General features: G+C 35.1%; 2 protein-coding genes across 4 annotated transcripts; both read left to right on the top strand.

Moving 5' to 3' along the window:
* Positions 1-1,291: 1,291 nt before the first annotated feature.
* Positions 1,292-6,669, top strand: LOC111013635 (phosphatidate phosphatase PAH1). Its single transcript, XM_022288123.2, has 10 exons — positions 1,292-3,257; positions 3,363-3,949; positions 4,044-4,117; positions 4,349-4,433; positions 4,512-4,598; positions 4,835-4,907; positions 5,178-5,221; positions 5,326-5,454; positions 5,536-5,634; positions 6,392-6,669. Exons 1-10 carry the CDS (start codon positions 1,886-1,888, stop codon positions 6,443-6,445), a joined length of 2,604 nt encoding a protein of 867 aa, XP_022143815.1. The 5' UTR covers positions 1,292-1,885; the 3' UTR covers positions 6,446-6,669.
* Positions 6,670-7,344: 675 nt separating this feature from the next.
* On the top strand, positions 7,345-25,118 carry LOC111013735 (uncharacterized). Of its 3 annotated transcripts, none has more exons than XM_022288254.2 (18): positions 7,345-7,931; positions 8,149-8,367; positions 8,511-8,606; positions 8,914-8,966; positions 9,148-9,244; positions 9,330-9,403; positions 15,306-15,420; positions 15,830-15,940; positions 16,641-16,717; positions 17,546-17,612; positions 19,581-19,646; positions 23,167-23,274; positions 23,401-23,531; positions 23,674-23,740; positions 23,862-23,926; positions 24,012-24,105; positions 24,323-24,393; positions 24,515-25,118. In XM_022288254.2, the coding sequence occupies exons 1-18, from the start codon at positions 7,776-7,778 to the stop codon at positions 24,858-24,860; spliced, it is 2,013 nt and encodes a 670-aa protein (XP_022143946.1). In that variant the 5' UTR covers positions 7,345-7,775; the 3' UTR covers positions 24,861-25,118. The 3 variants fall into 3 exon arrangements, with proteins under 3 accessions (XP_022143946.1, XP_022143944.1, XP_022143947.1); XM_022288252.2 differs by having other exon boundaries at positions 17,543-17,612; XM_022288255.2 differs by lacking the exon at positions 7,345-7,931 and having other exon boundaries at positions 8,232-8,367; positions 8,494-8,606; positions 17,543-17,612.
* Positions 25,119-26,477: the final 1,359 nt, after the last annotated feature.

Below are 26,477 nucleotides of genomic sequence, written 5' to 3'. Positions count from 1 at the left end.
CTATGATTCAATATTCACACTATATAATTGTTAAATGTAAAACAAGACAAAATAATAATTAGGAACGCTATTTGGAATTTAAATTTTGGGTAATTTTTATTGTACACATATATAGTTTTATTATTTAATTATATTATCAAATTGATCCTAAATTTAAAAGTTGCTTTTGATAACTATTTTATTTTTCAGATTTTGGTTTTTGAAAATTAAACTTATTTGTTCACAATTTCTAATATGTCAAATTTTCACATTTTTTAAATATATATGTGAATTCTTAACAAATTAAAAAAAAAATTTGAAAAAATTTTTTTTTTTTTTTTTTTTTTTTCAGTTTTCAAATTTTGACTTATATTTTGAAAACCGTTTTAAAAAGATGTAACAGAACAAAGAAACACATGAATAAAACTATTGTTTACACCCTTAAAATAAAAAAACAGAATGATTATCAAATACAATCAATGAAATTAATACACATTCAAAATCGTACACATACAAACCAACCAATATAAAATAAAGTTGTAAAAATGTCAAAACCCATAAAATCAGATTAACACTCTAAAACTTACCATGAAAAGTATAAACCAAGCTAGAAAGTGCATTAAAAACAGCTGGCCAAAAATCATTTAATACAATCAAAAGAATTAACATCCACGAAAATAATATCGCTATAATAATATTTGTTAAGTGTATCAAAAATCGACAATTCAATTTAGATTCATAAAAATATTCAACTTTAAAAAATAAATAATAACATTCGTGACTAAAGACATCAATGATAAAAGATATAAAACGATCAGTAATTTTATTAAGTAATATTATTAAAATAAGAAATCGATTCTTAAATTTTAATAGTCAAATAATTTATCTATATTCTCAATTATTTGAATGTGCAACTGTAACCCAAAGTGATTTTATTGTTTCTTAAATAAAGTTCTTTGTTGCCTCAAAAGGAAAAATAGTAAAAAAATTTATTTTATTTTATTTTATATTTCCAAAGGAATAGTCAAACAATTATCAATGAATTTTGAAGCACGGAAGATGAATACGTGGCTGCTGTTGACCTCGATTCCTTGACAATCCCGGTCGAAAAAGCCAGAAGCCGGAAAATAAATAGCAGAGCGGCCAAACGACTAAATAGTAAATACCCGAAACACCCTTCAAAGTGCACCACAATTACACGGCTACCTTAAGGGCAATCTCGTAATATTGACAAAAACCCAGCACCAGTTTCGTACTAAGATTCCAGCATTAACTATTTATTCGTCTACGGCTCTTCTACTTGAAAATTTCCTGTGGCTTCTATTATAGCCAGACGTTAATTCGATAAGTCCAAACTCTGAAGAAGCCGCCACAAGGGGGAAGAAAAAAGGAAAATGAACTCGTGCGCATTCGATTGGGAGAGCAATCACAGAAAAACAAGCTTCAATTCGAGCTCTCGGCTCGCTCATTCTTCCATTTCTTTGATCATTGGCGAATTTTGAGCGCATTTTTCGGATTTTCTTCTTCGGGTCAGTCCCCAAGTTTCGTTTAGTTTCATAAAATTTTCTGGGTATTGGGGCAAATTTCTGTCTTATTCGTTTTCTTGTTCATAATTTGGCTGTTCAAGAATCGAAGTTTCTGCGTTTTCCAGTATCTGCTCACATGCATGCCTTGTGGGTCTAAATTGGCGGCGGAATGTTCTTGAAATGAGATGCTTCTCTGTTTTTCTTTAACTAGCTCTGTTTGATTTATGTTGGGATTGAAGTAGAAGACAAGAGAAGTTGAAATTTGGAGTAACTTATGATAAATTTTTTATTTGAAAGAAAGTGTGGGGGAAAAGAAAGTTTATTTTTCGATTTCTTATTGGGGTTTCTGTAAATTTTGATCTGAGTTCTTGGAGTTGGATATGATGAATGTGGTGGGAAGATTCGGGAATTTGATCACTCAAGGTGTTTTAGCATTTGCTATCCCTTTCCATCCCTTTGGAGGAGCCATTGATGTGATTGTTGTTCAGCATGAGGATGGGACTTTTCGGAGTACGCCATGGCACGTCCAATTTGGTAAGTTTCAGGGCGTGCTGAAGGGTGCAGAGAAGGTTCGCGTAACCGTCAATGGTGTCGAGGCTGGTTTTCATATGTATCTTGATAGTTCGGGCGAGGCGTATTTTGTAAGGGAAGTTGATCCGACCAAGGGAAGTGGTGGTGTTGAAGCTATGGGTGATTTGATTATTGATGATAGGACAGATTTTGATGGCAGGAAAGATGGAAATCAGGATGTTCTTGACTCTTGTGTTCAAGAGAATGGTGTTTTTGATGCTAGTGTGCAAATGCAGGAGGAATCAAGTCCATTATACTCTGAAAGAAATGAGACAGCAGAATCTGATGGCAAGGGGAGATCTTTCCAAGATGAGGAATCTTGTATGGACAGTTCAGTTGAGATGTTAGATGATAGGTCGAATCAATATACGGATGTGGAAGTTGTAAAATCACACGATGAGAAGTCAGAAATAGTATTAGGGAGTGTGAATGGTTATGAGCCAACTGATCCTATCTCGGCATCAAAAAAGAGTATGGAGAAAGTGCGATTGACTCCAACTCAAAATTGTCGGGGTTGTGGTGATGGGATGGATTTTGGTGAAGGTAATGAGAAGTCCAATTCTGGGGAAGATCCTCAGCCTCGTAATTGTAATCATCTTAATGGATCCAAAAGTGGTGTTGATTTGTATTACATTTGCAGTGCCAACAGTGACACTGATGTTTTTGAGTACCAGCTGGAAGTCTGTGAAGGAGATGAACATGTTTTTCATTCACAAAACCATGTGGATATTACTTCGGGAGGCGATACAGGTTGTGTTTCTAACTCCCTTTTGGAGCGACCACAACATGGTCAATTAGATTCGGAAGATGTCAGTCCCTTGTTGGTGACTGATAATTCAGAAGCTGAAGGCATTGAAAATCCTCCAAGAGTTGATGAAACTGTAGAAGAGAGTGTTGGTAAATTCATCAAGAAAGAGTCATCCCTACCAAGTGGTCATGATTTCTCTGGCACCTGTACATCTCCCGATTTACCCGTTATGGATAATCTGGATCAAAATGACCAATCAGTTTACTTTGATAGTCATAATACACAGTTGAAGAATGATCAAGTGAATGAGGCAGTTGATCATGAAGATGGAGGTTTAGAAAGATCTGTGTCTAACGATAAATGCAGTGAAAGCGAGTTTTCGGGATTTCGTGTACAAAGTTCGAACGAAAGGATTGACAGTCAGCAAACCACAAGTAAGCTCCTTTTTGCTGGATCCAATAATGATTAGAAATTCATCTGTTGATCATTCATACACAGTGCGTTTATGTAATCCCTTTCCCTATGCCAATAATATACAGACTTCAAAATTTCACTTTGCGGAAGTAAACTTCATCCCGGTATGGGATTGAGTGCTGCTGCTGAAGTGTTTGATGCTCATCGCATATCTGCTTGGGCATTTGGAAGCTCTGCCACGTCAATTACAAGGAATGAGAATCTAATAATTAGTTTTCGAGGGAGGTACTGGCATTGGGATAAAGTGGCTCCAGTAGTGCTTGGAATGGCAGCATTTGGATTGGATTTGCCGATGGATCCCAATGATGCGATTCCCGTGGAACAAGATGACTTTACCAGGCCCGAAGATGAGGAAGCTGATAACGTTTCTACTCCGTCTGGAAGTAGGTGGAGGCTTTGGTCCATTCCATTTCGAAGGGTCAAAACATTTGAGCTCAATGGCGATAGCACATCTAACGAGGATGTGTTTCTCGACACCCTATCTGAGTTACCGAGTCCAACTCTGACATCCCAACACTACAACGATTCTCCTCGCAACCGTATTATAAGGACAAACATTCCTACTACGGAGCAGATAGCGGCTTTGAATTTAAAAGAAGGTCAAAATAGGATCAAGTTCACCTTTTCTACAAAGGTTCTCGGAGTACAAAAGGTTTGTCGACTATTACTCATACTTTATGATCAAGATATATCAACATGAAAGTTGGATCTTCCTAGTTGGTGCTAAACTGCAGATGCATTAACAGGTTGATGCTCATATTTACCTGTGGAAATGGAACGCTCGAATCGTAATTTCAGATGTGGACGGGACAATAACCAAGTAAGGCTGAATTATATAGCTATAAAATCACTCTGCAACTTCCTTGATTGTTATTCTGGGATTTTGCTTTTTCTTGGGAGATTTTTGTGTAATCTCGTCTATAACTTCGTATCAGATGAAAATTTTACAATTAGTTGTAACGAATGGCTGCATATTCTTTGTGTCTTCGGCAGCGTTGCAACTAATCAGATATCGAATATAACTTGTGTGTTGCCTATATATTTTTTTCAGGTCTGATGTGTTAGGCCAATTCATGCCTTTGGTTGGCATGGACTGGACACAATCTGGGGTGGCTAGACTTTTCTCTGCAATTAAGGCGTGTACTCTATTCACAGTTAATCATTCAAGATAACCAACTTTTGAGTATTCACAGCGAATTTTGTTTTTACTACAGGAAAATGGATATCAGTTACTATTTTTGAGCGCCCGAGCAATTGTTCAAGCGTATTTAACCCGGAGTTTCTTGCTCAACCTAAAACAGGTATCGGCTAACATATTAATGAGATTAACCTTGTTAACGTTTAATTTTGACCATCTTGGATATTTAAGAGCCCGTTTCATAACATTCCCATTTTTAGTTTTTTTGCATTTCTAGTTTTTGAGAAACATTAGTGTTTGATAAGGGTTTATGTTTCTCAGTTCTCATTTTCAATAAACGTTACAATTTTGGAAACAACAAAATCAACAATGACATAGATTATTCTTCTTCCATTGTAGGATGGAGAAGCTTTACCCGATGGCCCTGTCGTCATATCTCCAGATGGACTATTTCCTTCGCTGTACCGAGAAGGTAAAATATTTTCGTCTGTGGGAGTGGCACGTTGCATTGAACTTCATCATGTTATTCCAAACATAGAATAAACTTCTCATCGCTCATATGTAAACTTATATAAGAAGTGATCAACATTTGTCCCATTCAAGTAATTTCAAGCATCGACATTTTCATCAACATTTCTGAAAATCTGAAACCTTGACATTATCACAGAAGTTCATTTTCTATTGTTATTATGTTTGAATCTATCAGTTGCACTTATTTTGTCTCTTATGATGATGATGACAGTAATAAGAAGAGCACCTCATGAATTTAAGATTGCCTGTTTAGAGGTAAATGGGGGAATGGAAAAATGTTGCAATTTTTAAGTTACATTCAAACAGTTTCTTAGGTGCTAGTTCTTACACACTGCATTTCTGTGCTGTGAAATCTGCAGGAGATTAGAAGACTTTTCCCTTCCGATCATAACCCGTTCTACGCTGGCTTCGGTAACCGAGACACCGATGAGCTCAGTTACATGAAAATGGGGATCCCAAAGGGCAAAATATTTATAATCAACCCAAAGGTATTTAGCTGGTTCAAGACTATGATTTTATACCTGCTCAGTTCTCTCAGTTTGATCCTGCAAATTTGTGTCATCTTGTAGGGAGAGGTGGTGAATAGTCATTGCCACAATGTTAAATCTTACGAGTCGTTGGCCGAACTCGTTAACGTAATATTTCCACCAACTTCGTCTGTCCAACCGGTAAGAGTAGGGATATGTTTGAGAATGATTTTAGAACTAGTGATTTTCACATTAAATTGATTTTTATAGTATAATTGTTTTAATGTCCGGTTAAAATTGGTTTTCATATAATTAAAAGTGATTTAAATTAAAAAACTAATAACATATATTTGAAAAATTACTTGACACCATAAAAAAAATCACCATTTATTAAGTAATTATGATAAAAAAACATGATATATATAATTAAATAATCTATATCAATAATTAAAAAATCTTAGAGAGATATTATAAAAAAAAAATTATAGAGAGAAATTTTAGAATGAAAAAAAAATCAGGGTGGAAATAAGGTGAAATAAAAAGAAAATTTTGAAATTTAAAACAATTAACTATTTTGAAAATTAATTTTCTATTAATTCTTTTTTTTTTAATACCAAAAATCAGGTGGAGAATCACTTCTCAAGTGGAGATGGATTGGATATCAAAGTGATTTTCAAAATTATTTATGAATCATTGTCAAAACATGTCTATTTTAAAATGGTTGTATTTTTGAAACTAGTGAAAGTGATTCTACTTGTTGGAAAGTGCTTTTAAGTTTTAACTGTGACAAAATACCTATAATTTTCTTTTAAATAATTAGAAGTGCTTTAAAATTTCTCTTATGTATACATTCTCTCTTTGATATTTTCTATTTTTGTCGACCCTTTTTCATTTTAATATTCATTTGCATTTTCTTTCTCTCGCTAATTTTTTATTTTTATTTTTTAATCTCTTATAGGAAGACTTCAACTCGTGGAACTATTGGAAAATGCCATTACCAGAGGTTGATTAAAATCAGCATCAGCCATATTAGTTAGGAAAATTTGAGATACAAATTTCTTTAAACATAAGGAAATTTTGTTAATACAACATTTGGGTAAATTTATGATTAGTCAATAAAAATCATATACATTTTATAGCTTAAATCCGCCTTTTGTTTCTGTGTATATATTCCAGTAAATATTGACTTGCTGTAATATGGAAACATTTATAAATGTAGTCATTTATTTTTAAATATAGTAAGGAATTCATTTTCATTTTTAATTCAAATCAAATTAACTATAATGTTTTCAGAAAATAAGATTTTGCTCGTTTAATCCCCATTTATATGATGTCGAATAATGTTTTTATTTGTAATAAAATGTGAGTTGTAGAATTCAAACTAATATTGTAATTATTCTGATTTTTTAAAGTATCTAAATATTACAACTAACTAGAATTTTTCGGTTCAAATAATTGGTTCATCCTACGTTTGAAGTCCTCTACTGCCAAAATATGAGTAATATGATGGGGAAAGGGTCTGTTTTCACAAATATAACATTTTTATAAATTAATATTTAATAACAAATAGCTACAACGAGTAGTTCAACATATATCTTCAACGAAGTGGTCGTCAGTTTGACCTCTTAGTATTTTAACCTCTTTTAAAAATAATGCTAATTCGAAATTTATGTATGAAACGAAAAGACGAGGAGTCAACGTATACCTTTATAAAACAATAACGATCCTTTGGTAGAGTAACTGCATGTTTCAATATTATTTTTGGAATAAAGTTTGAATTAACATTATTTTTAAAATAAAAATAATTTTAAATATTACTGATATTAAAAAAAAAGCTGACTTTTCCGTTGAAACGTCCCAGTAGGGCTTATTTCCGGTAATGGGCTCAGATTAGGCCCAATACAGAGGCAGGCCCAATTAATGGAGGTGGCGTTATTTGTAAGGGGGGACACCATTCTGGTAATCGTTATAAAATTTGGAGCGAAATTACAGGCAGAGGAATCGAGCCACTGCGACAAGAGAAGAATAGCGTTGAACTGGCACAACGTTCCTCTTGACTTCGTCTTCCTCTCTCCTTTCTCCTCCATTTTCCGATCCATCCCTTCCAAAAGTTTAGATTTCCATCTCTTTTCCTCTGCATTTCCCAAATCGTCGCCGGTGAAGGCATTTCGCACTATTCCTTTGGCTTCAACAACCTCTCTCGGACAAATCAGACACCGCCATTTGCGGAATAGTTTCTGTTATTGTTGAAAAATTTGTTCAAACATTGATTCTACGTTTTGTTGGATCTCGTTTTTTGTTATTAGAACGAGAGAGGGGGGCCTGGGAGGGATAGGGGGGCGATGTCGTGGCTTAGAGCAGCGGTGATCAAGGCGGTGGAAGCGGGTGCCGGGGGGAAGGATAACCTCACCCGCACTGTCCGTAGCTACGCCGGCACCGTCGTCTACCATGCGGGAAATGCCGTTGTGGAGGGCGCCAAAATCATCCAAGACCGCATTGTAATTTCATTCTCACTTTTGCTCTACATTCTCTCTGGTTATAGTGGAGTTTGGTTCGGTTGGAATAATTGTGAATGCTTCAATGTTGGGTCTCTGTCTAGTGTGTGGATTTGTTCGTTTAGTAATATTATGTCTGTGGCTTTGTGTCCGTGTGTATTACTTGTTACAATTTCTGTCTCTCAGACGAATTAAGTTTTGGGTTTGATTTGTGAGGCAGGGGCCAAGGAATATGCAGGGCTTTAAACAGACAGTAAAAAGGCTGGAAGAAATATCTGTTTCTTCTAGAGGCATGGAAAGAGTTCAGCTATTGAGAAGGTGGCTGGTTGCGCTCAAAGAGGTGGATAGATTTTCACTAGGTTCTATCGAGGGTAATAAAAACAGTCCGACAGATCAGCTTAACGATGAAAATAAAGATTCTCCAAAGAAACCTACTTTGGTGTGTATCATTTAATGTGTTGTGTTTCCTTGACATTTTTGCATGTCCTGTTGGATTGAAGGATTTATAGTCATTTTAATGTTCGTTTTCTTTCCCAACACTGAACACAATGTCATGAAACGTTAGTTTGATACTTTGTGCAGGTCTATTATGTGGACCCTGATATGGGAGGCGAGCTGAGAACTTTTCGTGATGTATTTCTTACAAGCCAAGCTCTAGAAGGCATTACGTTGTCTATGGTGAGTTCAATGCCTATCAATGCCTTTTTGTTTGCAAAACATTGGTATACGAAAATATGCTAGTTAGTTCCAAATGTATTAAGTGCTGGAAATAATTCATCTGCTTCTCGTTCTGTTGGAATGATGTAAAAATTTGATATGCGTAAAAGGCCTAAAACTTTAACTTGTCTCCATTCTGTATGTAGATATTAGCATTCTTTCCCCCTCGTCCGGGAATGGAGGGATTTATTCTTCTCAACTACTTTTGTGGGTTTTTTTTGGCTGATCATGCAGTTTAACCGCAGGTTAACCCTTTTCTATGACTCAGATTCTTGAAGAACCGAATGATGAAGAAGAATCACTACTTCTAGAAATATATGGGTGAATATTATTTTTCAGTTACACCATATATGTTCATTATGCCCTGCAGCTGATCTCAGAAAGTCTTCTCACATTACTTGTGCAGACGAGAAGAAACAATATTAGAAATTACTTTGCATCATAATCATGTTCACATTCATATCATTGGACTTTAAATTCCCTTTATCGTGGCTATATTCAGGCTCTGTCTTTCAGGAGGGAAGGAAATACGTCAAGCAGTAATGACGAGTGTGCATAATTTGGCAAAAGCATTTTCAGAGTACCAAGATGAAGTACTGGTAATGTCATGAAGGCATGAATTACTTTCAGCATAAAATTAGTTTGGGCAGAGCAATCACTTCCCTTTTTCACTCCCATTTTTAGGTAAAACGAGAAGAATTGCTCCAATATGTCCAAGATGCAATTTCAGGGCTGAAAATAAATGCTGATTTTGATAGGTGGTCAATAAGCATATCTTTCATATTCCATTCATTGGCCTTCATCAATTGGATATTGTATGCGTGGATTTTCTTGATAGAAATACAATTGAACTAAATTGAAACCTATGCAAGGGTGAGTAGGAGCTAGCTCTAAGGAGAGGATATGGGATTATAAAAGAGACTCTCAAGTATCCATGATAATGAAGGGAGTGATCATGAATGAAGTTAGAGTTAAGCGTCCAAAGAGAGCATAAAGTCAAACTTTATCACAAACATCATCCCTATCCCTCTTAGTGTCATTGAAGTTAAAGGAAATTATAATGGGTGGCAAATCTGGTTGCCATGTTGCAAATTTGTCACATAGAAAAATAATTTGAAAATATGGAAATTTTTTCTCTCCTATATCATTGATATACCATTTTTATGTAGTTGATAAGATATATTGCTATATACCTAATATAAAGGGACTGATATACTATATTTTTTTTCTAATAGAAAAATGATATACTATTTATGTGATAAAGTATATCACTCATATCCCATTTTTGTATATTTGATAAAATTTATCATTGATATATCAATATAAAGTATATCACTAATATACCATACCATTTTTGTATCATTGATAAAGTATCACCGATCTACCAAATATGAAGTATATCACTTATATAGGAGTTCTTACATTTGCGCCATTTTTGCAAAATATTTTATCATGTGACGAATTTGCAATTATTTAGGCCAAATATGCTATTATTGCAAAAGCCCGTTAAATTTATATTTGTTTTCCTCAGTGTAAAAGTTATATTTGTTTCCAAATCTATGACAGGACAGAATAAAATCACTCCATTCATCCCTTGAGCTTATCATTAACCAGTGAAGAAAGTGGGATTTGTTATAAAAAATCCACCATAAGATCAAGGATCAGCTTACTTTGAATTAAAGGATTACAAAAAGCTTCAATACACTGATAGTTGTGTTATGTTGATGATTGCTTCTGATTGCTAATTTCACATCACTGATGCTTTTAATGTTTTGGTCTTGTTAGCTCTAATTTATATGATACATGCCGTTTTACTTCTTTGTTAGATATACTCCATGTATCTTAACTTCTAATTATTTACTCTTATTCTTATTCTTACTTGTTATTATTATTGTTATTATGTCTTGGAGATACGTCTTAAGCGTTCTATTCTTTAGTTGTAAATGGAGATACGTGCCATCCCCAAAAATTAAATCTCAAAGACTAGGCACTTTTTTCAAGAGAAGGAAAAAATTCTATTATGTAAGGGGAAGTAATGAAAAGAGTGAAGATAAGTTGTCCTCCTGAAAGCTAATGAATTTTAATGAAAGAACTTCATTTCTTCCAAATCTTAACAGGTGTATAATTACAACATATAGAAAGAGTATACCACAGAGAAGCTGAAATTCTGTTAAGAATACTATTAGGTACAGGTTAGAAATATTGTTAGGATACTGAGGTATACTAGTCATTAGAAAAGGAATTTGTTAGTAGGAGTTAGTTGAAAATATAGGGAGCAAGGGGATGAAGGTAGGCAATGGTTTGTGGGTGTAAGTTTGAGTTTTCTTTGAGGTTCGAAGTTCGTTGAATAACTGGGAATATTTTTATGTATTTCCTTGCTATATCTTTGATTGTTATCAAAACCTTACACTGAATAGTATTTGTTGGCTTACTAACTGATATAAAAATTCCTCGTTATTTTCCATCTAATTCTCCCAAAATAAAGCTTTTTTCCATCTAATGCTCCCAAAATAAAGCTTCGATGGTGTTAATCCACAAAGTTTTGGGCTCCCATCTAAAAGGTTCACAAGACAAATGTTGTTCCACCATTTCGAACACTTCTTGGAGAATACGCTGAGAACCATAGGCACCAATGTAGAGGACTCAAATATTGTAAGAGAAGGTCATTGGAGGAACAGATGATTGGTTTTTTCATTCTTATTTTTGCATTATATGCACCAGCTAATAGATACCAAGCAATCGGTAAAAAAGTCAGAGCTTTAGATCTCCCTAGGCTAGCCCTATGAAATATACCACTGGAATGCATGGTATCAGAAGGTTATGTTTACTAATACTTCTATATGATAACTTACTGAAAATCATATGAGAAACAGTGTGAAGACGGAATGAACAAGGAGATAAAGATGGAAGCTGATGTGAAATGGGAACAAAATCTCTTTCGATCTAGTTCTTCTATAGATCATTTATCCTTAAAGATTAGTGTGAATGAATTGCAGGCTTTATATACCTGAAAATTAGTTGTTTGTCATAAGTTAGTGATATTTGAGGTTATTCGACTTCTTTTCTCATCAAATTGTATAGGGGCACAGATTTACTGGCTAGAAGAGGCGTCTGTGGGGCTTTAAGAATGGCTACACAATTCCAAATTCTTCAAGTAAGATTTGCAGATGGAACATTTTGGTTATTGAAGAGAACTATTGCAATTATAGGCTTCCTATTGAATTGAAGATTACAAAAGAGTTTGGTTACTTAATGCGGTTGGATTCTCTTTTTAAATTTTAGTTTAAAGAGTTTTTTGGTGGTACCCTGTTGCCTAAACAGCTATATCATGCTTTCTGGAAATCAAAGAGTCGGAGAAGAGTGAACATTTTTGCATGGTTAGTCTATTTTTAAGGGTTAAGCATGGTCGACAAAATTAAAAAAGATGTCCTTTTGTAATCCAAGTTGGTGCTGTTTATGCAAAAATTTGAAGAAAATCCAAGTCGTATTTACTGTTGTTATGCCCCCTACAGCAGCATGTAGGAACTTATATTTAGGAACTTTTGTTGATTGAATAAGGAAAGAGAAGACGACTACTTTGTTTTGTGCTTTACTAGATAAGGTATACCAAGAGAAAAGCCTATTTGACAATGTTGACAGTGAAAGTTACCAAAGATCTTCGTTTCTCAAACTCTAGCTTGTCCACAAATAAAATACAGTAAGTCGTTCCTAGAACCATGTGATTTACTAGTGCATTCGATTTGCATTGGGTTATGGTGGAGTTTTTAACCGGTTTCATCAAGGTTTTGGTGCTCTGGGGGTTTTTACAACGATGTTAAAATTGCACCTATGTAATGTCGTCAAAACAACTTTACATGGTTTATGGACAAAAAAAATCTTAGTGTTTTTACAATAAACATCTAAGTTGTGAGAAAAGGACGGGGGTTATCTACAAACTGCACCTGTATTATTTCTCTATTTTGTTTTTACCTACTAATATAGTGCTACAAATAGAAACAAAGATGGAGATGGATAATGAAGGTAATATGAAATTTGTCTTCAATGGCTTTGGAAAGTGGAGGATTGGGGATTGGAAATCTAAAGAGAAGGAAATCTAAAGTAAAGTGGAGGCACGAGAGGAAAGTACTTGCTTGTGGGAAGTTTTTGTAAGAACAAATTTGAAAGATGAGGTGGTGGGACAACTGTTGTGAACTTTTACAATTAATTGAAGGCTTCTCATTGAGTAGAAGAGTAAACAAAAGAGTTTGGTTACTTGATGCTTTGTCTGTAGTGTTGGTTGGTTGTACTGTATTACCTTAACGACTATATCATACTTTCTGGTAACCAAAGTCTGAGAAAATTAAACATTATGGCATGGTTAGTATATTGGGAAAAATTAAACATGTTGATAAAATAAAAAAATATGTCCTGTATTAGTCATCCAAGTTGGTCCTGTTTATGTGAGAAGAAAGAAGAAGAAAGAAAATCCAAGTCGTTTACTGTTTTTATTCCGTGAGAAGCAAGTTTGGACAGGTGGTGTTTTGTGATCTTGGAGCTCCTCCTAGGTTTTCTATAAAGATGGTAAAATTCATGCCATTTCATTGTTTTTATGGTGATGGGTTGGAATAAGTGTTCTAAAATATTATGGAACAATGTGATCAAAGAAACTTTACAAGGTTTATGGACATAAAGAAATCTTAGGATTGTATATGGAAAAGATCAAAGATCTTCAAATACTTTGTGGTCCCTTGGTGTATCATTAGATTGTATTCAGTTAATGCTATCACTTCTAGTTTGGGGTGCTTTTTTGTAATTTTCTATTCAGAGTTTCTTAACGGGTAAGCTATTGTGTACTTCTCCTAAAAGGAGGATATTAATTTTATTATAACTTTTCAATTCAATGAAAAGCTTTCTTCTTTGTTAAAAAGAAAAAAAGGATCAGGGAGAGTGCTGACAAAGCAGTTTGGTCGCTCGAGTCTTCGGGCCTCTTTACTGCAAAGTCGGCTTTTCAAACCTTTTTTGAGGACGCCCCACAGCTGAAATCGCCATTGATTTCTCTAATTTGGAAGTACTCGATCCACAAGAAAGTCAAAGTCTTCCTTTGGTCTTTAGCCTATAGGGCAGTAAACATGAATGAAAGGTTACAAACGAAGTGCCCAAATTGGGCTCTGTCCCCTTCAATTTGTGTTTTCTGTCACAAGGATGAGGAGTGTATGGACCACATCTTTCTTCACTACCAATTTGCAACGATGGGGTGGTCCTTTTTGTTTCAAGTATTTGGGTACTAAGGTTGTTTGTCCAAGTACATTGATGGATGGTTGGATGAAGCTCAACAAGGTTGGCACCTTAGTGGAAAGGCAAAACCTTTGGAACTGTGCGGCTAGAGCCTTCCTTTGGAATATTTGGTTGGAGAGAAACTATAGAATTTTTGAAGATAAGTCTTTCTCTTTTGATATTTTTTGTAATACTGTTAGCTACACTCTTTGTAGTGGTGTCAGAGACATAGAAAATTCTTTTGTAATTATAGCCTCTCATTGATAATGCAAGATTAGAAAACTATTCTTCAGTAGTCTTTGGAAGGGGATATCTCTTCCCCCTGCGCTTAGGTTGTTTTCGTTTTTTTTTTTTATATCCGTGTGTCTGGACCAGTTTGCGTACACCTCGACTAATCACGGGCCAACCGTCTGACCCTACTACATTTGGTTGACAAGGTAACTTGTAGGATATTAAATCCTAGATAGGTAGCCACCATGGTTTGAATCCATTCCCTCTAAGCCATTTGCTATTTACATGAGCCTTTATTGACCACTAGGCAATCCCATGATGGTTGTTTTCGTTCCTACCAAAAAAAAAAAAAAAGCAAATGGGTAGCGCCTTTGAACTGTCTTGAATGTTAATACTCCCTAGGATCAATGACCATAGGAAGACACTGATTTTCTAGGGGCGTCTCACTTCTGTACGTGTACCTCCTTATAAACTTTGGAATCGACTAAAGGGGGAGTATTAGCTTTTTTCTTTCTTTTTTTATTATTATTTATTTATTAATAAATTTATTATTATTTTTTAATGATTTTTATTGATAGATACTTTCATGTTACTTCCTAAAGGCTCTTAATGGCCAAACCCTCCTGTCTTTATTGATTAGGAACATATATAACACATATGAGAGTCCACTCCGCCTCTCCACTTCACAATCATTAAGATTTGCTTTCAAACTCAAAAGCTAACTTGTGTGCCTTACTAAAAACTCAGTGGTGGTTTTATTTTTTGAGTTGGCCACCATATACGTTCTTGGGAACATAACATTCAGAAGCATATGATTAAAGCAGGCGTATTCCTGAAATGGATACTAGGCATTTGAATTTAATCTCAATTTATGAACTTGTTCTGTACTCTTTCTGATCTTTTTATTATCGTAATTTTTGATGATATGATCTGGTAATGATGATGCTTGGTGAATCGGTGGGAATGGGTAGAGGAGTTTGTGGCTGAACCTATAGTGTCTAGGGCAACAAAAATTCTTTAAATACATTATGTCTTTTGATGACAAGATCATTGTGTGGGTTTGCAGAACTCTCAATTGAAGTTTTTCATTGAACACATTCACATTGTAATTTATCTAATCCTCTTCCAAACAAATTTACTTATTCTTCTCATCTTCTGTCAATTTCTTGCTCTCAGAATAGATGCTAAAGCGTGTAGTTTGAAAGAAACACTTGATGAAAAGAAAGAAGAACTGACACCTTCACGTGGAGACCATGATGACTCATTGAATGATGAAACTACAACTTCTAAGGTGGATTAGAAGTTAATTTATATCTACACACATTAATACGAACCATGTATGTTATTGTGGTCGTTTTTATTGAATGCTCATGACATTTTAGAAGATAAGCTGATGATTGTTTTAGAGCCCTAACAATTATCTAGTTACAATGTTTAAGTGATTGTCATAGTCCGTTTGTTGAGAGAGAAAGTGAGCTCGTAGTAGAGCCATTACAATTTTTCTAGTTAACCATCTTTGGTAATTTTCTTAAATTTTTAATCTGTTGATAAGTACTTCTTCTACATCGTTGCTATCATTTCTTATCTTTTTAAAGAGTTTTAGGAATGTATTATATTACCTTAGATCGCATTATGTTAATTACAGATTCTGAAAGAAAAAATGTATTATATTACCTTAGATCGCATTATGTTAATTACAGATTCTGAAAGAAATACTTTCACAAGTTCAATTATGCTCCAAGTTGGAGGAGCTCCTACGAAAGAAAAAGCTTTTTAACGAGGGGGATTCTCCGCAGCTTCATGCTGAAAAGGTCCGTTCCTATTTTCCTGGCTTTGTGTTAACAAAATGGTATGAGGGAACTAACTAACCTGATTCTTTTGGTCGGGCGATGGAGTTAGATGGCTTATAATAAACTTCAGTGCATGTTATGCCCATCTTACATTTTTAATGCTTATAATAACTTTAATGCAATTTACTTATTGGGCAATTTTCTTACTTGAGGTATAGAAAATCTAATTTTTAGATACTTATTTGACTCTGATAATCTATTAATAAACTTGAAATACTCGTGGCTTTCTGTATTAGATTTAGTATATTCTCGCATTTTTCAAATCTAGAGTTTTACATGTTCTGCAGTATCTATTTTTCCTTCCCCCACCTCACGTACTGTAGAGAGAAAAAAACGTTGGTGCTATAAAGTATGCTTGTTTTTAGTATTTTTATCAGCTTATTTATTCACAGAAGAAAGTATAGAAAGGTTACCTGGAGAAATTCTGAGATAAGAAGCATGTTCCTCAATCGATGTAAGAACCTTTGGTCCCAATGGTTTAGATTAATAGTATGCACCATCATTGTGATGTCTCCAAAAATTATATGATGCCCATGCTGTTCTTCAAGTTGGTATAAGTTGTTTAATGAACTACTTTCTGTTTCTTTTATCTATTGATTGTTCGATTCAGTTACTGTTGATACTTTTACCACCGAATAATGGCATTCAATTTATATTGTAGGTCGAGAAACTTAGAGTTTTGTCCGAATCTTTGGCTAATTCTACCTTGAAAGCTGAAAAGCGAATTGTAGACCACAGGTTTAACATATTACTAATGCAATTTTTTGGCTTGCATATTGCATGTATTTCTTTATTGTTGCTTTCATGTTTGTTACCCTTTTGAGGTGTCCCTTATGTCTGCAATATGTCCTATTTGTGACATTCTTTTTAGATATGACACAAACTCTCATTTCTCATGAAAGAATATAAAAGGTGAGGACAGATCCTCTTGAAAGGCGAAGGAGTTAATAATTCACTCTGATTGGCAAAGATTATATAAGACAATTATTACAAAATTATTTACAAGTAGAGCACTAAAGAGAGGCTGAGGCTCTCAATTATATCCTGAAACATCATCTTTCCTATAGGAATTTTGGGAAGTTCTGGTTCCTTCCAAGGAAAGTTTCCAACCTAAAGCCTTACATTGATTCAAAGGACTTTTTTTCCCTTTTGAGAGAGTAACCCCTACTTGCTCTCTTTCTCTTTGCATTTTAATAGGCAAAACAATAGGAGATTCTTAGTATCAAACACCACCACTTGCAGGAGAATGGTCAATAGAAGTAGAACTATGTTTCATTTAACTGTACGAAGAAAAAAAAAAAACTATTTCAATTGTAATAAGTTGTCATAAAAAATAGACAGCTCAAGTAGTTTCAATTGTAAAGGTACAAAGAACAATTACGATGATTATAAAGCTGGTACATTGTACATGTACAGTGACAGCATCATAAGTATATATTGGTACTTATTATTATTATTTTTTTTTGGGTGGGGGTGTGCAAAGTTGGTAGGGGTGTCCTGAGTGGAGATTCATCTCTGACTCTATTGTTGAATGCATTTCTTATCTTTCATGCATGTCATTAGCAGAGAGCAAAAAGAAGAGGCACTCAACTTTCGGGTAGCTAAATCCAAGGAAATGGTCCAAGCTGAGAAGGTAATCTTCCTTCTAAAAGAGATAATTATCCCTTGTAGGAGTTGATAATCCCAACAGAAAATATCAGAATGCAATTGGTAAGACTTTCGTTTTTGGGCTATAATTTCGTTTGTATGGTTTTGTTTTGATATCTCGCTATCAAATTTCTGGTCTTGTAAATTTCTTGATGCTTCTGCCTTTGCTAATTTTCCATTTGTTTTCTCTCCCTTCCATTAAAGTTCTTGTGACGGTGGTTTAGTTTGATGAGATGTTTGTAGAATACTGCTTCACTCTTAGATGTTATCTTTGTGAATCACTATTTGTAACTTCATGTCAAACTCTCTTTCTCTCTCTCCCTCTCTTTGAAAGTTCCATTAACTGAGAGAGGGAAGTTAAGAGTTGGTCGAGGTGGGTGGCCAATCCCTTTCTCATAATCCTTGGATTGTACTCATGCAGATTTTTCTTGTTGATTTTTTTTTTTTGGATAGTAAACAATTTCATTGATGGTATGAAATTTACAAAAGGATTAAACCCTATACAATGAAGTTACAAAAAACTTCTCCAATTGGATATAATAGAATTAAACTATAGTTGATAAGAGTGATATTTTTTACACCATGATAGTGCCAAAAAAGAAATAGATTCTATCACATGTTGAGAAGAGCTGTCTTTGTCATTGAAGAGCCTAGCATTTCTCTCTTTCCAAATTGACCAAATGAAGGCTCAGTTGTGTGTAGCCACAGGGTTGCCTTTTCTTGCTTGAAGGGGTGATTAAGGAGAATCAAAGCCATCCAATCTTGCAGATTGTTTGGTAGAACCACTGTTCATAAAAAATGGATAAAATCTGTTTTCAAATCACAGATGAGAAGGGGCAATCCAATCTCAGCAGATTTTTCTTCTTGATTTGAAAGAAAATCTTTTAAAGTTTCATTTATTGAAGAGAGAGGGAAGTTAAGAGTTAGGTTGGATGAGGTGGGTAGCTATCTCCCCCCTTCTCATTATCCAGCAATTGATACTCGTGCTGTTTGGTTGAGAGATGTATGTTTGAGAATATCTTTGTAATCCTCTGTCGGTCAAATTCCTCCAACAAAAAGGAGAGAATTGCCAGGTCGTTTAGGTGGAAAAACTTTCAATGAAAAGAGGATCTGTATAGAAGTTATGAAGCTTGAACCCGTGAGACAAGGAAGTATTAAGACCCCCGGCTGGAAAGAAACTTGAAGTTCTAAACCCTAAGCTTGGTGCGTTTTTTCTGAATTGCTGACTTTGCCTTCATTAAGAGTCTCCAAACCAACTGGCCCCCAAGGTTTATGGAGGAGAGAGATGCTGAACAAGGGAAGATGGTTAAGAGTTCTGCTCTTTAGGAACTTCCTTCCGTGGCTTGAGTCAAGGAAGCGTACTTTGATCAAGAGAAAGTTATTTTGGTGCAAAGAAGATGCTTTCATCATGATTGGTTTAAATTGCTTCCAGCTCACAGGATACTATTGACCTGTTGTGAACTTTCAATCATTTTCAGCCCGAAAAAGCTTTGTTAAGGTTGTGCCAACTAGGATCAGGCAAGGTTTCTGTGTTTCATAGAAGAATGGATAATAACAAAGAAATTTTAAACCACTCAAGAAAAGTTTGTTTCTTGTAAAAAAAAAAAAACTAAGGACTTTTATATGAAGATAGTTAAGAGCGCTGTTCTTAAGATGATGAAACTAGATTGTATGAAACTTGATAGTTAAGAGCCCTCTTGATTTCTCCACTTCTATGATTTAGGCAATTGGATAGGATGTTTTGTAATTTCTTACCTGAATTCTTGCATGTTTTTGTATATTTTATATTATTAATGAATGAAATTTGTTTCTTTGCAATAGAAATCCATCTGTGCTGTGCAGAAGAACTCAGTTGCATGTTTGGATTTAAAGTTCTTCTTATCATCATTGTGCTTGTATAGTTATCCGTTTCATTACTCATTGTAGTCAAACTTTATATTATGGTATTATTCAGGAATTTACAGATGAGATTGGAGAACTTGAGAAGCAAAAGGATCAACTGGAAGCTGAATTGAAAAAGGTTGTGTTTATTTTTCTGCCATGTAGAACAGGCTTGTTCTTGTGACTGCTGTATGAAATTAGTTCTCTCATGCAATCCTCTCTTTTATCTGTTGTCTCCCACCTTTCATCTCTCACTAATCTAGTTTCCTTACTCCAATGCTGTATTGTGCTCTTACTTTTTCCTATATCTTTTTCCAATGGGAAGTTGGAAGTATACGCTTCATGGAACTTATCCATGTGGAGAGTAAATACTTTAGTGTCTTTGATGAGAATCGTTGATGTCTCTAGAATAATTATTCTGTAGCTTCTCCTTCCTTAAGATAGAATGACACAAACTCCTGTTTATGAGCTATCGGCACTTCACATAGTTGAGAGAAATCTTGTAAAAACCAAGACTGTTGTGGTATATAGAACTTCTTCTTTCTGCGTTTAAAGCTCTCCTTTTGTTTCTGTCTTATGGAAATATTTCTTTTTTTCATACAATCTATTAGTGGTGACGATGGAGCTAAAACCACTAACACACTTTTTATAAAAAGTGGCAAGACCCAGAAAAGCTGAGCCCTTGCTTCATGGTTTGAAACTCTTTCGCCTGTAATATAGAATTTTACTATGATCCTATTCCTTACTTAAACAGGATCTGTTCTGTAGGTTCTACTACTGTGTCCTTGAGTTTTTAAAAATTAATTACTGCAACGCTCTTGCCACTATGTTCAATAATGAATGTCTCATAGAGGCAATGCTTAGGTAGGTATGTCCCTTAATTTGTCAACTAACCGCTTCATTTACAAAGGCTAGCAGCACTGAGAATGTTGCAGTATTACCTATATCCTTCTTCTTCACCCTTGTAACACTATCATCACTTTTTATTCGAAGGAACACTATCTTTTTACCCAACAAAAATTCGCAGGTTCATTTCACATCCTTTATGTAAAGCTTGCACGTCACATTTTCACAAACAAACAAGTAGAATATGGGAAGCATCCATGTCTAGTATGTCTCAATGACTGATTCCGGTTATTTGTGAAGGACAGAGACAAGTTTTGTGATCATAGATCACCCCACATTCGTAAGTATACCTGTTGATCACTCCTAAAGCATTTTACAACATTTGGCCTTGTTTTTTTTTGTTCTTTTTTTTTTCAATTTTTTGCTCTACACTCCGTGGTGTTCTGCATTTTGAGTTCTGGAAGTAGATTTCACGTTCCCATTGTTTTTGTCTTCTTATGCCATCCATATATGATCCTCCTTTTGCTCCTTTGATATTTTAGTCAAACCTTCTTAAAGGCCTCAAATCTTGGTATTGCTTTGTTGTCCCTCGTCTTTTGGGGTATAACTACCAGCCAACAGCTTTCACTGATTATCTAATTGGTCGGAGATCACCCTTTTATTTGATGTCTAAGCAGCAAGCACAAGTTTGAAATATAACGAGCTATCTGGTACTCCATTCAGCGAAATTGTTTTGTGGATTTTGTAGAACTTGTCCATATTCAATCCCGTGCATAATCTCTACTTTTAGGTTTGATATTTCTCATAGCTAATGGGTAAAAATCATTCCTTGACTATTTTTTTACGGCCATGGACTCAGTCTCCTTCAAACTACGGAGAGAAAAGTAGTGTAAGTTCTCTAGTTTACTTTCCTTTGAACTTAGTAGGAAGAAGGAAAACCTACAGAATCTAGCACCTTGTAGCTACGTAGGTCATACGTCTTCACATAATTAGTAATGTAGAATCCCAGGTCTCCCTTAAAAACTTGACCAAATTTGCTTCGGATGATAAATTGAATATTACTCCCTCAATCTGGACAACTTATGTAGAATAGTTAACCAATCTCCATTTGAAAATCAAAGAACAAAGTCCCTTGAATTACTTGAGAGTTTTCTGATGTATTTTTTTTATCTTTTAATATTATTTCCAAGTCTTATTATTTGATCTCTAATAATTTGGTATTAGAGTGTTCATTCTCGGGAATGAAAAGTTCTTCTAGGAAAAAAAATGTAGCGGGAAAAATTGATGCTGGAAATGCGTACTCTAGCACAGGATATGAAGCCTGAATTGGCATCGTGAAGGAGGATGACGACAGAGGTGGTAGCAAGGATGGCAAACCTGGACGCATCAAAATTAAGTGCTGAATCTGATGGAAAGTAGCTGAAAACAACTAGAGGGAGACAATATTAGTCAAAGATCGACATTGGAGGGAGGGAATAAACATGTGGATTTGTGCTGGGAACATTATATACAACCCTTTTAAGGTTGATGAAATCACAGAGGAAACGAATGAAGCAGAAAGAAGGAATCCAAAATGGACAGAGGTTGGAAATTGCAGCCATTGAGTAAGCTCAAGAGAGAGGGTCAAAATGTCTCGAATTACTTGGAAGATTCTTGCTATATATTTTTTTGTTATCTTTTTTTTATCTTTCAATATAGTTTCCAAGTCATATTATCCCGTTCCTAACAGCTTCTTGACACTTAACTTTCTCGTGTGAAGATGAGTGTTTTGAGTTGAGTCCTTTCTGTTTTCTTTTCCTGCATCTCTTTTCTTCTTTTCCTCAAACTTTCAACAAGTTACTTAAACTTTGATCTTCAACATAATCCGAGGACACTTAACAACTCTATCAAACCTACTACACGATCCTATTAAGTTATGAAAGATGCCAACAACAACCAGAGAAATTCACTCAAGTTCTCAAGATTACAATTTCTGGAACTACACTCTTATTCATAGCCTTTCCTAGATTGTTCAACTTGCCTGATAGCAGAACGAAGCTATTGTGTGGGATTAAAAGAAACAAGTTGGATTCTCAATTTCAAGATATATGAAAGAGATTCGTTAACTGGACTCTTCTTTATGTGCACATTGGCAATTTTCACACCTCACTTAATCTTGATACTTGGTCTTGTCCTCCTATACAAGTGCCCCTTTTGGTCGGTGAAAAGATTATATATGTTTCTCCTTTTGCAAGGGGATCTAAAGTTTAAGGTGCCCAAGAACTGCAAATTATTCTTATGTTCCCTTTATCTTGATGGTATTAGGAAAATGACAAAATCCGGATAAGAAATCCAATGAGACGACTTTTGCCAAATGGGTTTCTTTTGTATAGAAGTAATAGTGAAGATTTGGATTATCTCTTCCTCCTATGTCTTTTTGCTAGGAAATTGTGGTGGAAGCTTTCTGAAGCCTTCAATTTTCACCTGGTTATTTTGAGAAGCATCCAGAACTTTATTATCAGCTTCTCTGCAGCCATACATTAAAAAGATTAAGAGTAGGGGGATTGTAGCTTTTCAACTTAGTTGAATTTTAGTTCCAAAAACATGGTGATTGTGAATTGTTTACAAATCTTTGTTTATCGTGTAGGTTATATTGTAGGTTTCGAATTAAAATGTAGAATTGAATTTTTAGTGTCAGTTTATCCAACATTCACTACACAATTTTGAACCTTGTGTCTTCGTTTCACCTTCTTTGGGTTCCTATGTTCATGCAACTTGAACCTTGTGTCTTCTTATCAGCTCCGGGGATTGATATGGCTCTATGTTTTGTTCAGGTCAACACTTTGTTGTCTTCTGCTCGTATGCGCCTTCATAATGCAAGGGAAGAAAGAGAGCATTTTGATGAAGCAAGTAATCAGATACTTGTGCATTTGAAGACAAAGGTATTCGAGCTGTTAGTTGTGCACTTGTTTGAATTAATATCCTGTTGCAATGAAGTTTCAAAGTGAAGGGTCTTATGATTTCCCACTCGTTAGTTCTTTAATTTCTGTATTGTTCTTTGGCTTTAGGAAGACGAGCTGTTCAAATCTGTTGCTTCATATAAAGTAGAAGCAGGTGCTGTAAATTCATGTATACACTTTTTAGAGCATACATGGAACCTTCAGATATCCCAAAGACAACTGAAGGAGAAGAATGTCGAGTATGTTACTTATATTTTGCCCAAATTACTTGAGTTATGTTGCATGTTGTGGAATCAGCTACTATGTCTTTCCCTTTAAGCTTTATTCTAGTCAGGGAGCTGCTTGATTTTTTGTTTGTTTGTTTTTCCTTTTCTTTTCAAGTGGCGAACTGGAAAAATATGGAGATTATTTTATGAAGTTGGTCATCAGCCTTCTCTCTTCTTACAAGGTACCAGTTACACTATCTAGTTCAACGCTTTTATATTCATCAGTTGCCATCTACTGCTTCCATTGGATATGATTTACCGTTTTCTGACTGTCATGCACATTGGACCATCTACTCTCATCAGGAAAAGTTGGAGCCCTCACTTTCTTGTATCAGGAAACTTGAGGAGAACTTGTGTTCGATGAAAGAGTATGGTTCTTTTAAAAACAATATGATTCATTCTAAAAGTAATGTGATATAACTAACCAGACTACTGAAAACAAACTTTCCTCAGGTCAGATGCCTCACCCAATATAGATGATGGAAGTTTAAATGTTGATAAACAACGGAGGAAGCTTGAGGAGGAATATTTGGATATTGAATCCAAGGTAACACTGTTGGTGGTATTAAGAATGATTAAAACTCCCTTTTCATTCATAGGGCGTTGATTTGGACCGTTGTCCTCCAAAACTATGTTGCACTTGCCACTCACAATTTCTAATTGGGAGCTAGTGGTTAGTTTTTAGTCTTTCAACTGTGCACTATGTTGCTTATATCTAATTTATTTTCTGGTTTGTCTATTTCCTCGCTTTCTTTACTGGCCAGTTTGTTTCCACCTTAAGCACTGTGGATACAGTAAGAATGCAGTTCTATGAAACAAAAGGAGGAGTTGTCAGGTACTAAAATAGTGTTGACTGGGCAAGGGAAATAGGATGCATTCGTTGTCCATGTTTTCTACTTTGTCAGCTGGACACTAATTCTATGCACTTTTGGATATATACTGATCTCTTGATCCAGGAATCTCGACCACCAGAAGGTACAAGAGATATTTGATGCACTTGAAAAAGTAAAACAAGAATTTGAATCTATCAAGAGACCGAGATTGTTGATTGAAACAGTAAGGCAAAGATCAGAGTTGCCAGTGAATGAAAAGCCACAGAGACATTTAAGTACATCTTCCACATCAAAACGGATGACGGGGGCTCGAGGATTCAAGAACTTTAACATGGAAGCAGAATTAGCAAAGCTAGAGTCGGATGATGGGGCGGAGGATATAATTGACCCAACTGACGAGATAAATGACTGGGAATTTGATGAACTTGGAAGGGACTTCGATTCAGCATCCAACCACCTAAGAAGATGAAACTTCACCCGGTATGTGTTTGTTCTATATTCAATTCTTTATACTGAAAGAAAATGTAACAGCATGCATTAAATTATTGTAACGCCTGATGATGAGTCCCCCCATCCCCATAGCCTGTGATAGAAGAAAAAAAAAGGATATTTATCTGGAAGATTCCTGAAGCAATAATACAAGTGTAAATTCTCTACATGGATGAAATTAAATTGTATATACATTATAGCTTGAAACAAATATATAGCTTTAATTGTTTTTTTTTTCTTTTTTTCTTTGCGGGTGGGTAGTAGCCATCGAGAATGTCCTGTGTACTGTACATTATGTACTGTCTTTATGCTGAAGTCGAACAATCATTTATGGTGGGCAACGTGGTCCAGTTCTGCTTTACTATTTGCAGAGTGCAGTATTTTAGTCTCACACCACACACAAAGAGGGGATATTTGCCAGCAGTAGCCCCCCTTTTTCTTTTCCCTTTTATCTGCACTGAATCATCATGTATTACATGTGGAGGCTGATCACTGCATAAGAAGGAGCTGTGGGCAAATGTGCTAAGAGAGACCCACAGCATATTTGGTTTCCACGTGACACCACCCTCTTTGAATTATGCATTCATTTCCTTCCTTTTCCCTCCCTTTTTTTTGTCGGGAAGGGAAAAGGAAAACTAAGGTGTTCTTTTAGGTGTATATTTTGTGCTATAGAATTTTTTTTTTTTTGGTAAGATTTTTCATAGAACCATGTTTGAGGAGGAAGTTATACCTTGTTCATGAGTCACCCCTTTGCCTTTTTTGGATGTGTGAAATGAAAGTCAGTAGATGTCATTTATCATTGTGTCATGCTCATTTACTTGCTTATTTCTTATTCTTATTATGAATTTATCTATCCTACTGTCTATATAAACTTAGCCTCTTGAAATCCACATCGTTTAGACTACACCTTATAAATCACCTACCTACCATAAACATTGTAAACTAAGAGGGAATGACTTCAACCCTTGATGGTCACCTACTTTAACATGTTTCTATGTATTTTTCGATACCAAATGTTGTAGTGTCAAACAGTTAGTTGCCCCGTGAGATTAGTTGAGGTGTGTGCAAGCTGGCCAGGACATTCACAAATATAAAAAAAAAAAGAGTTTATGTACCTATTCCTCTGCATAATCTAACCAAAGACGATATATGCTTAAGTTTTCGATTTGAATAGATTCAAGCACTGTTAAAGCATCGAACTCATGTTTTATGATGTTTCATCTTGGTCGTTGCCTTTCGGTATTGACGGTGAAGTTCGTCGTGATTATTAAATTGATTGAAAAGGTCATTTCAGATAAATTTCAATACCATTCTGCTCTTGAAAATTCAACCAAATTGTTGCACTAAAACTTTGTAACTACCGAAAACTAACCAATCTCATTTGTTATTCAAGTCAAGGGGACAGTGCGTATTGTAATTTGCAAAGTGGATGAGAGTGAATGTGAGAGTTTTGAAATTCACCCTCTCTTCATTCAATATTAAGGCTTTGCATTATAATATTACTATTATAATAATTAAATAAGTGAATAATTAATTAATTAAAAACCATTGAAAGATTTGATATTCCGACACGTTGACCAGGTCAAAACGAGGAGGC

This window comes from Momordica charantia (genome assembly GCF_013281855.1).
Source record: "Momordica charantia cultivar OHB3-1 chromosome 1 unlocalized genomic scaffold, Mcharantia_2.0 BLBB01000001.1, whole genome shotgun sequence".
Classification (NCBI taxonomy): domain Eukaryota; kingdom Viridiplantae; phylum Streptophyta; class Magnoliopsida; order Cucurbitales; family Cucurbitaceae; genus Momordica; species Momordica charantia.
The sequence above is the reverse complement of the archived record's forward strand: the minus strand, read 5'-3'. Positions and strand labels throughout refer to the sequence as shown.

Excerpts from the sequence above, each read along its gene's own strand:
- LOC111013635 (XM_022288123.2), top strand. The coding sequence starts at position 1,886 with ATGATGAATGTGGTGGGAAGATTCGGGAATTTGATCACTCAAGGTGTT. Across the intron at positions 4,434-4,511 it reads GACTTTTCTCTGCAATTAAG|GAAAATGGATATCAGTTACT; the intron begins GCGTGTACTCTA and ends TTTTTACTACAG. Across the intron at positions 5,455-5,535 it reads TATTTATAATCAACCCAAAG|GGAGAGGTGGTGAATAGTCA; the intron begins GTATTTAGCTGG and ends GTCATCTTGTAG.
- LOC111013735 (XM_022288252.2), top strand. The coding sequence starts at position 7,776 with ATGTCGTGGCTTAGAGCAGCGGTGATCAAGGCGGTGGAAGCGGGTGCC. Across the intron at positions 8,967-9,147 it reads CTACTTCTAGAAATATATGG|GCTCTGTCTTTCAGGAGGGA; the intron begins GTGAATATTATT and ends GGCTATATTCAG. Across the intron at positions 15,941-16,640 it reads CGCAGCTTCATGCTGAAAAG|GTCGAGAAACTTAGAGTTTT; the intron begins GTCCGTTCCTAT and ends TTTATATTGTAG.